This window comes from Dromaius novaehollandiae, chromosome 14 (genome assembly GCF_036370855.1).
Source record: "Dromaius novaehollandiae isolate bDroNov1 chromosome 14, bDroNov1.hap1, whole genome shotgun sequence".
Taxonomy (NCBI): domain Eukaryota; kingdom Metazoa; phylum Chordata; class Aves; order Casuariiformes; family Dromaiidae; genus Dromaius; species Dromaius novaehollandiae.
Genome location: NC_088111.1, coordinates 21,484,241 through 21,496,477, shown reverse-complemented (window position 1 = coordinate 21,496,477; position 12,237 = coordinate 21,484,241). Strand labels below are relative to the sequence as shown.

The following is a 12,237-nucleotide window of genomic DNA, read 5'->3' as shown; positions in this document are numbered from 1 at the left end:
CCAGCAGCTGGCCCCTGGTGAGCCCCGGGGCAGCAGGGGGAGGTGGTCCTGCCAGAGGGCTGGACGCAGGGCTGGGCGGAGGGCAGGCTGGCATTGCAGAATGCCCATCTGCAGGGCGCAGCTCCCATACCGGACGTACATCATCAAAGAGTGGCAGGAGCTTCTCTGCCAGCTGCAGAGCCACGGGGCCAGCCCTCTCCCTCTGCATGTGATGCAGCACGTTCCCCAGGACACACAGAGCCTTCACATTGATATCCCGATCGGCATCGTGCAGGCACTCCATCACATCTGGCAGCAGGTCCTGCATTTTTCCGGCCTGCAGAAAACACACAGCTTCCTTGTGGTGAAGCAAGGGAAGATGCCTTGGCACAAAGGCTTGCAGTAACAGCAGCCTCCTCTCTGGCTGCCCACAGCAGCCCACAGCGCCCAGGCCTTTCCTGCAGCAACCTGCAGGCAGGCTGGGCTTACGGGCACAGCCATGGGGCATGCGGGAGCCAGAAGCAGGGAGGGGGACAGGAGAAGTCAGGCCATCACCACACCATCCCTTGCCTCCTCCCCTGCCAGACCCCAGTGGGCAGGTTGGTTAGGAACCAGCCCTGTCTGGAAAGCTCCCTGGGCAGGGTCCAGTCCCCAGCAGAGCAGGTTCCTTTCTCCTAGAGCTCAGTGCCCCAATGCCAGGGCTCTGCGGGCACCCACGGCCTATGCACAGCAGAATGCAGGGCCATGCAGAGATGTCCATGCCAACGGGAGGCACGCTGCCGCACCTCCGTGCTGCAGGGCTGCTGGCTTGGGGCCCGGAAGCAGCCCTTGGCGCTGGCCTGGCGCGGTGATGGGAAGGCTCTCTGCCTGTCTCCTGGGAGTGGGAGCTCTCTCAGGCACGTGCTGGTGCCTTTCTCCTTGTGCCACAGAGCCCAGGACTGGGCCACAGGGACTTGGGGGTGATGAAGAGCACAGGGGCAGTTGAGAGCAGCTCCCACAGCTCCCGAGTGCCAGCAAAGACCCACCGCTCCCTGCCCAGCCCCAGGCTGTCGACACGGCTTTGCCCTACTGCCCCTGCTCACCACCTCAGGGCTCTCCGACAGCGTGAGGAGGCCTCGCAGCACCAGCCCGCGCATGACCAGGCGCCCAGTCCTCAGGTGCCTTTGGAAGAGGCGCAGCACCTGCTCATCCACAGCGGTGGAAAACTCGGCGCAGTTCAGCAGCTGAAATGAACACAGCAGAGTGAGAGCCTGGCAGCGCCGGCAGGATGGGCCGCAGCGGGCAGCCGCTGACTGCTCTGCTCAGACAGCTCAAGGCAAGGCCCCAGGGGCAGGCAGAGTGCAGCCGGAAGGCAGCAGGGACTGCGTAGGGCCCACATGGCCCCACTCCGTGTCCTGGGCCCCACGGCACGTGTCACAGCTTCTCCCCTCGCTGTTCCTCCCACCTCTGGCCCAGCTGCAGCCCCTCATCCCCCTGCCTTGGAGAAGCTGAATGCAGAGATCTGGCACAGAGGGTGCATGAAATGCAGGGCCTTGGGAGTGTCAGCCCAGCAGAAAGGCAGTATGGGGAGGAGGGCCAGCACCGCCCCAGCTTTGCCGACTCCTGTGCTGTTCCTTCTGGCGGGTGCCAGAGCTGAGTGCTTCAGGGCACCGCAGCGAAGCACTGCGTGCCCTCAGGCCCACCTCAGTGAAGAAAGCCATGGAGGGGATTTCCCGCTGTACGTCCCTCATGCTGAGAACCAGGAGCAGGTGGTGGAAGATCCAGTGGCACTCCTTTGTGGCGCTGGTCCTCAGCTGCCTGGTGGGGGGAAGAAGGTCCTGTGGGTCCTGAGGCAGGCAGGTAAACCGCCAAGTCTAGTCATTATCCCAGGGACCAGGACATGCAGGGCAAGTCTGCGGCTCCGCTCTGCCGCAGCAGCCAGGGGCATTTGCACACGGGCGGGGGAGCTTTCGGCATTGCACGTCTCCAGGAGAAACCCTGCGTCTGACTCCTTTGGGTGCCCCTTGGTGGGTGGCTGGCAAAATCTGTCCCTTCCTCCTCTGCAGCAATGCCCTTCCCACACGTCCCTCCCACTTTGGACTCCCATGGCCATGGCTATTCCCAGGTGCCTCTGGCCATCCTGCACCCTTCTTGCTCTTTGGCCACACAGCTCATGAGCAGGCCTGCCGGGGCCAGGGGCAGCCCTGCATGCAGCCAGGTAGAGAGGGCTGAAGGAAGTCAAGGGCTCTTACCTTGCCAGCAAAGTGATGCCTTGGTGGTGGCTCTCCGCGCAGATGAGCATGTCCCATCCACCCGTCTTGTGGAGGACGCCAACCTGCTCCCCATAGCCTGCCCAGTGCAGCAGGGCTTGCAGGGCCTGCAGAGTGGACCTGCATGCAGAGCAATGCACCACCGGTCACAAAGGGAGCCCTACTCCAGGCTGCAGAGCCGTGGGAGAGATGGGGCACGGAGATGCAGCACCTGACAGGGCTTATGGGGCTGCCTCTGCCCTCCTCAATGTCTGTCTTGAAGAAGGCCTCGACGTCCTGCAGCGTGGCCTCCATGGCGAATGAGATTTGGAAGAGCAGAGCCACACAGAGCATGGGGAACAGGGCCTTCCCCTGCTGCAAGGTGGGCTGCAGGAGGATCTCGCGCAGGGCCCTGGTTGCCTGCAGAAACACCCCGAGACAGCAGTCACTGCAGACACCTGCTCCTTGAGGAGCCCTTGGGGAGAGGCAGAGGGAGGCTCTGGCATTGAGCGCAGCCAAGACAGAGGCAGATGGAGAGCCAAGGCTGCCTGCCTGGCCTGGGGCAAGTCCCAGCAGGTCTCTGGGCTCTGTCCTGGGCACTACAAGCTGGCTGTACTGTGAGGGTGCTGTGTCTGTTGGGCCCAGGGCAGGGCAGGTGTTGGGGAGGTGGAGAGGGAGGGTGGAGAGGGAGGGTGGAGAGGGAGGGCAGAGGGCGCCTGGCCTCTTGCCCCAGAGAGGGGAGCGCAGCCCTGGGGGGAGTGACATCTTATCCAGGAACTCACGGCCAGGGGCACGACGTGAGGTTCGTCTTCGACAAAGCAGACCCGCCTGCCCTGGCGCCTCTCCTGCAGCATGAAGAGCAGCTCCCCCAGGACCTTCTCTGCTGTTGTGGGCTGGGAGACCATCACCTGCCACATGGCCACGGCGACACTGTGGGCCCCAAGTGCTCGGTCAGTGGGGTCCCCAGAGCTGCAGCACTGGGGCCTGGGCAAGCCCCTGAGGGCCTGGGCTCTGTGTCAGCCCTGCCCTGCCCTGCCTGCTGTTCATCTCCGGGAGCACTGGAGAGCCCTGCGTGGGCAGGCAGGAGATGGTGGAGCGCGTGGCCCTGGGTGCATAGTGGGAGCGCAGCAGCTGGGCTCTGATCTGCCCCTCAGGGTGTCCTGCAAATCTGCCTGGCTTCAGCAGCCGCAGCATCTTGGGGCCCCTCTCCCCATGTGCTAGTAGCGCTCAAGGCCTGCGGCCCCATACCTGTCACACGGCACAGAGGATGCCAGCAGGCTCCTGACCGCCTTCTCCGGGTAGAGGGAGGTCAGCTGGAGAAGGGTCCGAAGCAGAACACACCGGGCCAACTGCTCGCTGACATGCATCAGATTCTCATAGATGCACCTCACGATGCGAGATGCCTGCAGGGGATACGGCTGAGAGTGGGGCTGCCACAGGATGGCAGCAGTTTCTTCCGCTGCCTTGGAACAATGGCCCAGAGCCCAGGGCACACCAGCCACAGGATGCTTACGTGCTGCAACCGGGAGGCAGAGTGTCTCATGGCCACAGCCAGCATGCGGGCAGCTGCCAGGGTGTCGTAGGCGCTGGAGTCGCTCATGCCCTCGATGGCCGTGAGGATGACTTCTGTCATCTCAGAGGGGGAGAGGTATTTCCCAAAGATCTGTGGGAGGAAGGAGGGGAGGGAAGACGGGGTGTCCCGAGTGCCCCGACAGGGCTGCTTGTTTGAGCAGGGAGAGCAGCTCTGGAGAGAGAGAGGTGGGGCAGAGCTGAGGCAGTGCCGCCAGGTGAGGGGAGAGCAGGGGCCATGCTGGGCTGGGGGCTGGCCTTGGGGAGTATGTGGGCAGAGGGCCTTTGGAGTGAGGGAGCTAATGGGAGTCACGGTGCCCCTGTGCTGGCCTTGCTGTGCCCTGAGATGAGCCTTTGGCTCCTCCCTGCACAGGCACAGTGGGATCCCTCTGCATGGGGCCTGCGAGGCTCTTGCAGCCACACTGATCATTGAGCCCAGTGCTCACCAAGCCTGCTGCCTCCCCGGGGCCATGTGTCCCGCAAAGGAGGAGCTCCTTACCATGGTGGTGTCGCTGGTGCTCTGGGACCATGACAGCCAGAAGGTCTCAGCTTTCCAGTCCCCCTGGAGACGGCGATGTTCTGCGCTGTCCTCTGAAGGCTTCCCACCTGGGCCGGAGGGAAAACACAGCACAGTCAGGAGGAAAGGTGGAGAGAATGCGATGGCAGCCTGCAGGCATCAGGGAGAAACTGGCTGCCAGAGGAAAAGGCAGCGCTATGGCAGTGGCCTGGGGTGATGCAGCATGGCGGCTTGCCTACACCCCTGTCTGAAGGCTTTCTGCCCCTCTCTTCCAGCTGAGGAGAGCAGCCCAGTGGGCGAGGGCTCTCGCCTGCCCTTGCTGGCGTCTTGGTGTCTGGCAGGGCCCAGCCCGATGCATCTTCTCTTACTCTTTCGCTGCAGGAGGAAGCTGCCGAGGTGGCAAAGAGCGTCTGCAGCCCCACGCCTGGTGCCCTCATCCTCATCATTGCAGCACAGTCGGAGACGTGCCACCAGCTGCCCCAGCATCTGGAAATGCTCCGTCCCAAAGCTGGCAGGGCTGTCATGCACTCCTCTATTGGCGATATGGCCCTGGGGAGGGAGGAAGGACTGATAGCAGGGCTGAGGGGGGCTGTGGCACCAAAACCCTGAACCCAGGCATGGGGTGCCTGAGTGAGCCAGAGCACAGCAGGCATCTGCCCAGCCCTGCTGCAACTGCCACCAAATGGCTGCAGTGCTGCATGTCCCAGCCTGCCCTCCCCTGCACCCTACCAGCTCTTCCGCCCAGTCAAAGGACAACCTCCCCTCCCACCAAGTTGCCCTGAGCCAGGGCCCAGCAGCTGTGACAAGGCCAGGACTAAGCAGCCTCCCCGCACAGCCCTTGGAAGGCAATGGGCCTTACTGAGCAAGGGTGAGTGAGTAAAAGACAGCTGTCCCCAGGAAGGACAGCCTCACGTGCAGCCCCATGCTCCTGCCCCCTTCTCTTCCACTGCCTCTGCTCCCTTTCCTTGCTCTGCAGCCCACAGCCTGGGCTCCTCTGCCCCATGCCACAGCCCCCTTCTCAGCTCCTCTTCCTTCTCTCCTGGCCACTGCAGCCCACGTCTGCCTCTGCCCATCTCCAGAGGCCCCTCACCTCCCACAGCGACGAGCTGGTCAGCAGTTCGCTTAGCTGGGCGATCTTGTGCACGGCTCTCTCACGCTCAGCCGCCCGCTGAGACTCAGTGAAGGGCAGCAGGACCTGGGAGGAGAAAAGCTACTGCTCAGCCCTGGGACGTGATGGCTGCTGCCACGGTGGCAGCTCTGCCCGGCGCCTGGCAGGCTTTGCAGTGGCTGTCAAGGCTTCCTGCCAAGTGGAGCAAAGCCCAATACAGGCTTGCTGCCCCAAGGGTCCCTGGTCTGCTCCGCCTGCCCAGGGACGTGGCTGGGTCCCATGCCCATGGCAGCCTCAGCTCCTTTCCCTGCCCTCCTCCAGAAACGACCCCATGGTCCCTGGGCGGGAGCAGAGGGCTTTGGGGCAACCAGCCACTGGGGCCTGAGGTGGGGGCCCAGGATCTGCGCCATTGGAAAGCCCAAATTACAAAGCTCCTAGACTGGGCTCCCCTTGCACGAGAGGCAGGGCACTGAGGCACTCTGCTCTGCTCAGCTCTGGGGAGGATGCAGCAAGCCAGGAAGTCAGTGGGGCAGCAGTGCCAGCTGCCAGGTGCTGGAGGCCTGGGAAGGAGAGTCCAATTCCTGCCCCTGCTTTGGGGCCAAGGGAGGTTTGGGGGGTACTTGGCAGGCAGGGGCCATGGGCACGACTCTGCCTTTGCCCTGGAGCAGTGTGGGCGCATGGACCCCGAGTGCAGCCAGGAGACACTGGGCTCTCAGAAGAGCACGGTGGGAAGGCCCTGCTGCCCTGGGAGAGGCTCCCTGCCTGCGGCTTGCTCTCGGTGCCTGGTGCTGGGGAGTGTCCATCTGAGGAGTCACTTCCCCTTGGGGGGGAGGGACAGAGCCCCGAGAGTCCCGCTCATTGCTAGTGCCGCACCTGCAAGATGCGCTGCAGCTCCAGGAGGCCGCATACGTGAGCACCGAATACCAGCTCCTGCAGCATGTTGTGCAGAGCGTCCAGCGTCTGCAAGGAGGACAGAGGTTGTGGCAGTGCTGCAGCAGTCGGTCCTACGCACAGGACACTGACTTGCTCTCCTCCTGCTGGGGCTGCCAGGGACACCCCGCTGCCCTCACAGAAGCCTCCAGGCAGCAGAGCTGCTGCAGGCGGGCTGGCCCGTGGCCACTGCCCCAGGCCCAGCACTGGGGCAGGGCAAGAAGGGCTGAGGCAGGGAAGACAAAGAAAGGAGCTTGCCCTGCTTTACCTGCTATGGCCATCTCTCAGCACAGGGTAAGCTGGGACAAGCACACAAGGGTCAGCAGCTCTTCAGAGCTCTGCCAGCACTTACCTGGCCGTAGAGAAGAGCCTCCATGCTCTGCATGTCCTCCCTTGGAGGGAAGGAGAAGATGCTGCAGATGCAGGCGTGGAGGAGGCTGTTGTTCTGGGTGTCCTCCAGGACTGGCCTCACTTTGCTGCCGGGAGAGAGAAGGCACCCGTTGGACGCAGGGCTGGAAGCACAGCCCTGATGCCCCACGAGTGGGGAGGCGTCTGTTGGGGAGGGCGAGTTCAGGGTGGGGGTGATAGTGGTGGGGGAGCCCTGTGGGCAGGCTGCTGCTGCTGCAGGGACACGGAAGAGTGCTGGCCAGTGGAGAAACATGCCCTCTCCTCCTGCTACCTCGCGGTTTGAGGGAAAAGCTGGGACACTCTGGCAGAGCCCTAGGGCCCCCTCCCTCTGCCTTCCTGTGTGCCCCACAGTTGGGCCCAGAGCAGGGCAGAGCAGAGGCCCAGCACACAGCACCATCACACTCCAGCCAGGGTGGGCGATGCCTTTGAGTCAGGACCAGTGCAGGTGGCACGGGGCTACGGGGAAGCTCTGGCTAAGCCAAGGCAAGGGGCAGGTACCTCATGGCGGTGATGGCAAGCAGGGCTTGCTGCCGCACTGCAATGCCCTGGAGGTCATGGGGCTGCTCTTCCAACAGCACCTGCGGAGCACAACCAGCATGGGCCGTGGCCACTGCCAGCATGCAGCCAGGGCTCTGCTCAGTGGGCAGAGTCCCCAGGCCTCCATCCCAGCACTGGCACCCAGCACGGCCCCTCGCTGCAGAGCTCACAGCTCACAGGACATCCCAGTGGCCCCCAGATCCCACAGAGGCAGAGCTCTGTGCCCACAACTGCCTGTCCCAGCCCCCCCTGTGCCCAGGGGCCCCAGCCCTGTTCTCATGGGGCTCTCAGGGCCTTGCTGCTCTTGCCCCCTCCTACAGATGTCCTGGCAGGGGCGGGGGGGGGGGGGCGGGGAGGGGGTCCCCTCACCTTGATCTCCTCTGCCAGGGCAGCTTTGCTGCACAGATCAGACAGGTCTCCCCCCAGGGCCTCGGAGCCCACACCTCTGCAGAGGGCACAGACGGAGGCCAGAAACTGCAGCTTCTGGGCCTCTTCCTGAAAGCAGGAGATGAGAGAGACAAGCGGGATGCATGAGAGGGGTGAGGCATGGCCTGCAGGACCAGAGCAGTGCGAGGCAGGCCGTGAGGTGGAGGACACCAGAGGGGAGCAGCTGTGCACAGCCAGCAGCCCCCCAGCAGCCAGAGAGCAGGGAGCAGCCACGGAGGGAGCTGGCCAGGAGATGCCAGCAGAGCCCAGGTGGCAATAGCTGGAGGTACCTTTTCTGAGGCCTCAAGAAAGGCCTGGATGTGCTGGAGGGCTTTGTGCTCCTCTTGCCGATGAGTCAGGTAGCTGGAGGCCGAGAAACCTGGCTCTGATAAACACAGGAGAGCAGGGAGAGCTGCTGGAGCTGGTAGCAGGCACTAGAGGCCAAGGGGAAGAGCTGTGGCATCTGCCCAGCCCCGCGCCTGCTTGCACTTTCCCAGCAAGCCCCAGGTCAGGGGCTGGCATGGGGCCTTGGTGCCCCATTTCCCCTGTTCTTGTCAGGGCCAGGAGGTACCCAGCACATGGGGTGGGGGGGATGACGCTGGAGCCCAGTGAGGGAGGGGAGGACCCCAAGCATACTGAGACGAGCAACTGCCTGACAGCCCCAGCCCACAGCATGGCTGCCTCTCGCTGGCCAAGCTGCCTCTCCCAGTCTGTGCCCATGAGCAGAAGCTGGAGGCCCCTCTGCTCTACTCCCTCCCTGGTGATGCTGTGCCAGGGCTGGCTCGGGAGCCCAGAGCCAGCGCCGGCATTCAGGTCCCACCATGACGCCAAGGCCCAGGAGAACTCCAGCTCCAGCATGCCAGGGAAATGGGCGCCTGGTGCAGAGCAGGACACGCTCAGAGCCCCCAGCTCTGGCAGCCCAGTGGTGTCCACTCACCTGTGACCCATGCCTGGGGCTCTCTGAGGCGGTCCAGCTGCTGCTGAGAGCTGCCCCAGCCAGGGGCTTGGGGCTGCTCCCAGGCCACCCTGGGGGTGCTGGGGGGTCTCTCCGCCATCCTGTGGGGAGGAGGAAAGGTACTGTGGGGTGGGCATGGGGGAGCCTGCTGTTCAGCCTGGTCCCATCTCAACACCGCTGGAATGGGGAGGTAGCAGGGCAGAGGGAGCCAGCAGGGGCACAGGGGGGGAAAACCACAGGCACTGGTGTTTCCAGAAGCAGTAAATGCCCTGCAAAAGGGGGCTTGGTGCAGCCTGGAAAGATGGACCACATCCAACTGGACTTGGCAGAGGATTGCACTGGAGAAGTCCGAGCATGGGGCTGCAGCTTCGCCAAGCAAAAGGTTTTGCTGTGGCCAAGGGCCCACAGGGGCTGAGGGCTGCCTTTGCCCCGTGCCCCCAGCAGAGTCGCACAGCCCCTTCCCTCTTACCTGGGTGAGGACTGGGGAGGTGGCAGGAAAGAGCTGATCTCCTCAGGGCTGCCTGGAGGCAGCAGGGAAAGACTTGGCCTGGGCTCGGGGTGCTCGTCAGCGAGACCCCGGTGCTTGGGCCGTGTGCCTGTCCCCGTCCCCTGGGACAATGAGGGGCTGAGGCTGTGGCGGCGCCTGGCAACGGCACTATTGTGTCACAATGGGCCCTGCCAGGGGGCTGGTGCCAGGAAGGGCAGCTTGCTCCTGGGAGGGGCCCTCAGGGACTGCAGAGTGATGGGAACACCTCATTATCCCCATCTCCAGACAGAAATCAACGGGCTTCCCAGCAACCCCATGTTCTCCAAGGGAGAGAGGAAAACCGCCGCAAGAAAACCCTTGGGGTGCTAGAGCAAACCTGGCTCTCAACACGCAGGCTGCCAAAGAGGGAGGGATGTCAGCATGGTTGTGAGCTGGGACATGCTGGTCTGCTGCGCTCTCCCATGGGGGCTGATTAGAGATGAGGAGCAGAGAGGCAAGCCTAGACCAGTGAGGGGAAGATGGAGGCTTAGTGACATAGGATGTGTGGAGAGAAAAGGGCCACATCATCCTGGAGGCAGATGAGCCTCTCTTCCACAAATATGCCCATCCTCCTCCCTGTGCCCCCTGGGCTCTGTGGGATGGCAAGTGAAGGGGAAGGCACAGGCAGTTACCAGCAGCAAGTGGGATGGGTGCTGTCCCGAGCAAAGAGGCAGAGAGCTCTCTGGGCCAGGATCAAATGGCGCGTCCTTGTGTCTAGGGCTTTCCAGTGCTGGAAAGCAGGAAGTATCTGTGGTCCTCTTCCCATCATGGATGATCTCTGCAGCCCGGACCCACCACAGGCATTGCCCTTGTCTTTGCTCCCCCATATGGCTGCAGTCCCACCAACATCGCCTTTCATGTGCAGGACTGTGCATGGGTGTGTGCACCCACACCTACACCCCTCCCACACACCCCTGGCATACACAAAAGTGGCAACCATGGCAGTGCCTCGGAGGTCTGGTGCAGTGCCCGGAGGAGCTGGGCCGTGTGGGGTGGTGCAGGGCGGCATGCAAAGCAACGCGGGAGGGAAATGGCTCAAGTCCAAGCCACTTGCCAGGAGGGTGACTTGTGGGATGGAGACCTCTGGGCCTCTGTGGAGGAGGAGTGGATGGCAGGGTTGGAGGAGGAGAGGGTAAGCCAGGGCCTGACTCATGGGGCTTGTACAGAGCAGCTCAAAGAATGGAGAAGGGGCAAGGGAAGGTGCGGAGCACAGGGCCATTGGTACCACTCACACCCCCTTTGAAAGCCTTACCCATGCGTCTCCTGTGGTTGCTGCCCCATGCCCTGCAGAGGAGGAGGGGCACAGGAAGGTGCAGGGGCAGACGTAAGCCTAGTGCAGGGCCATCCCTGCCGTTCCCCAAGAGTAAACTGGGGACAATGAAGGCATTTGTGGGGAGGGCAGGGGCGGGCAGGGAACTGCCTCAGGGAGCTTTTCTAACCTCGCAACTAGAAAGCTGTGCCCCTTTTGACAGCACCAGTGTGGCTTGTGAGAGTGCCCGACCAGCTCCTAGGTTGCGATTTGTTAGCAGCAGAGCCTTTTCCGATGTCTGGGGGGAAGCATTCCTTCGATGTTCAGTCCACCCGGCTGCAGGAGCTCGTTGTGGGGAGATCTGCGGACACGGCGCTGCGCTGCCCCTCCAAGCCCACAGCGCCAGAGCAGTGCTGGCTCTCGGGGGCACACTGAAGCCGCCCTCACCCGCCGGGGGTTTCTGCCCATCCTGACACTGCCCCCAGCACAGGCAGGGCACTAACCCCCTGCCCCCTCCCTCACCCCCCAGAGGCCGAGTCCTGCACTCAGAGCTCTCCCCATGGGGGCATTTGCAGCCCTGATGCTGCTGGCAGTGACTGGCAACAGGACAAGGAGCTGCAGCCGCTGCTGGCAGTTCTCAGCCAGATCCAGCAGAAGAGTGAAAGACACCCTACTGCTGTTGCCTGCCTCCATTCCCAAAGACACCAGCATGGGCATGGGTGGAGAAGGAGCCACGCTGTGCAGCTGAGGAAGGGGCTGGAGGTGCTCTTCAGGGTGCATCGCTTATGTCACTCTGGGCGCATGGCGCGGGAGAGTGCAAAGCTGCCCAGTGCAGCGATTTCCAGGCTACCTGGTGCAGCTCCTCAGGAGGAGGAGGCGGGGCAGGTGCCTCTCTGGGCTTGCTCCTTGCACTTCACAAGAGCTGCTTGGAGGATTTGGGGACTCTGCATGGGCAGGTGCTAACTCAGACCCTGTGATGAGAGACACCTCCCATTGCTGTGGGTTGAGCCATGCTAGCCACCCTGCCCTGGTTAACCCAGCCTCCATCCATCCATTCTCTTTTCCCCTCCACATCTTAGCTGGGCATTTCTTCCCCAAGGTCAGAGCAGAGCAGGGCAGGCAACCTTGCCAGGCCCTTCAGTCCTAGCCCACTTACCTGGTGCCCAGAAGTGGCAGTCAGATACACCACTCCAGATGAGTGTAGCCTGTGCACTGCAGTGCTCTGAACAGCAGGCCACAAATGTTGCCAGCGACACACACAGCACCCACAAAGGGACAAACCTTAGTAACCTAGGATTTGTAGCAGAAGCCACACGTGGAGCAAATGACCTCATTTGTGGGTCCCTCATGGGGACCTGCACAGGCCTTCCATACCACACCCACAGCTAGCATCCACCAGAGCAGCGGAGCTTATGGGCAACTGAGGGAAATGCCCAAAACACATGGACTCTGCCAAACCTGGATGCACGTATCCTGTGGCACCACTGTAGCTAATGAGAGCATCAGCAGCTGATTTCGGCTGAGCGATACCACCCTTGCTTTCTGAGAGGGTTTCTAACAAGCCTCCCTAGGTGACCCCTTGTTTCCTGATGCTGGCTTTGCGGAGGGGGTGGGAAGAGTTCAGCTGAGAGCTGGACCGCTCCAGGGGTGGTAGGTCATGGCTGGGGCCATTCGACATAGGAGCCTCGTAGGCCAGGTGAGAGCCCTCCCACTGACAGGCTCTCTGGGCACAAGGCTTGTCCTCCTGGGGCCTGCACAGCACCGGGCACGTCCCCTGCCACTGCTCCCGTGCTTCCGGAGACCAC

At 62.9% G+C, this 12,237-nt stretch overlaps 1 protein-coding gene across 1 annotated transcript; it reads right to left on the bottom strand.

Annotated features, from left to right (window-relative positions):
• Nucleotides 1-653: 653 nt before the first annotated feature.
• LOC135329904 (maestro heat-like repeat-containing protein family member 7) lies at nt 654-3,840 on the bottom strand. The gene is made up of 7 exons (XM_064519946.1): nt 3,721-3,840; nt 3,456-3,610; nt 2,990-3,137; nt 2,440-2,627; nt 2,211-2,348; nt 1,662-1,776; nt 654-1,202 (listed from the first exon to the last, which is right to left on the bottom strand). The coding sequence occupies exons 1-7, from the start codon at nt 3,838-3,840 to the stop codon at nt 654-656; spliced, it is 1,413 nt and encodes a 470-aa protein (XP_064376016.1).
• Nucleotides 3,841-12,237: the final 8,397 nt, after the last annotated feature.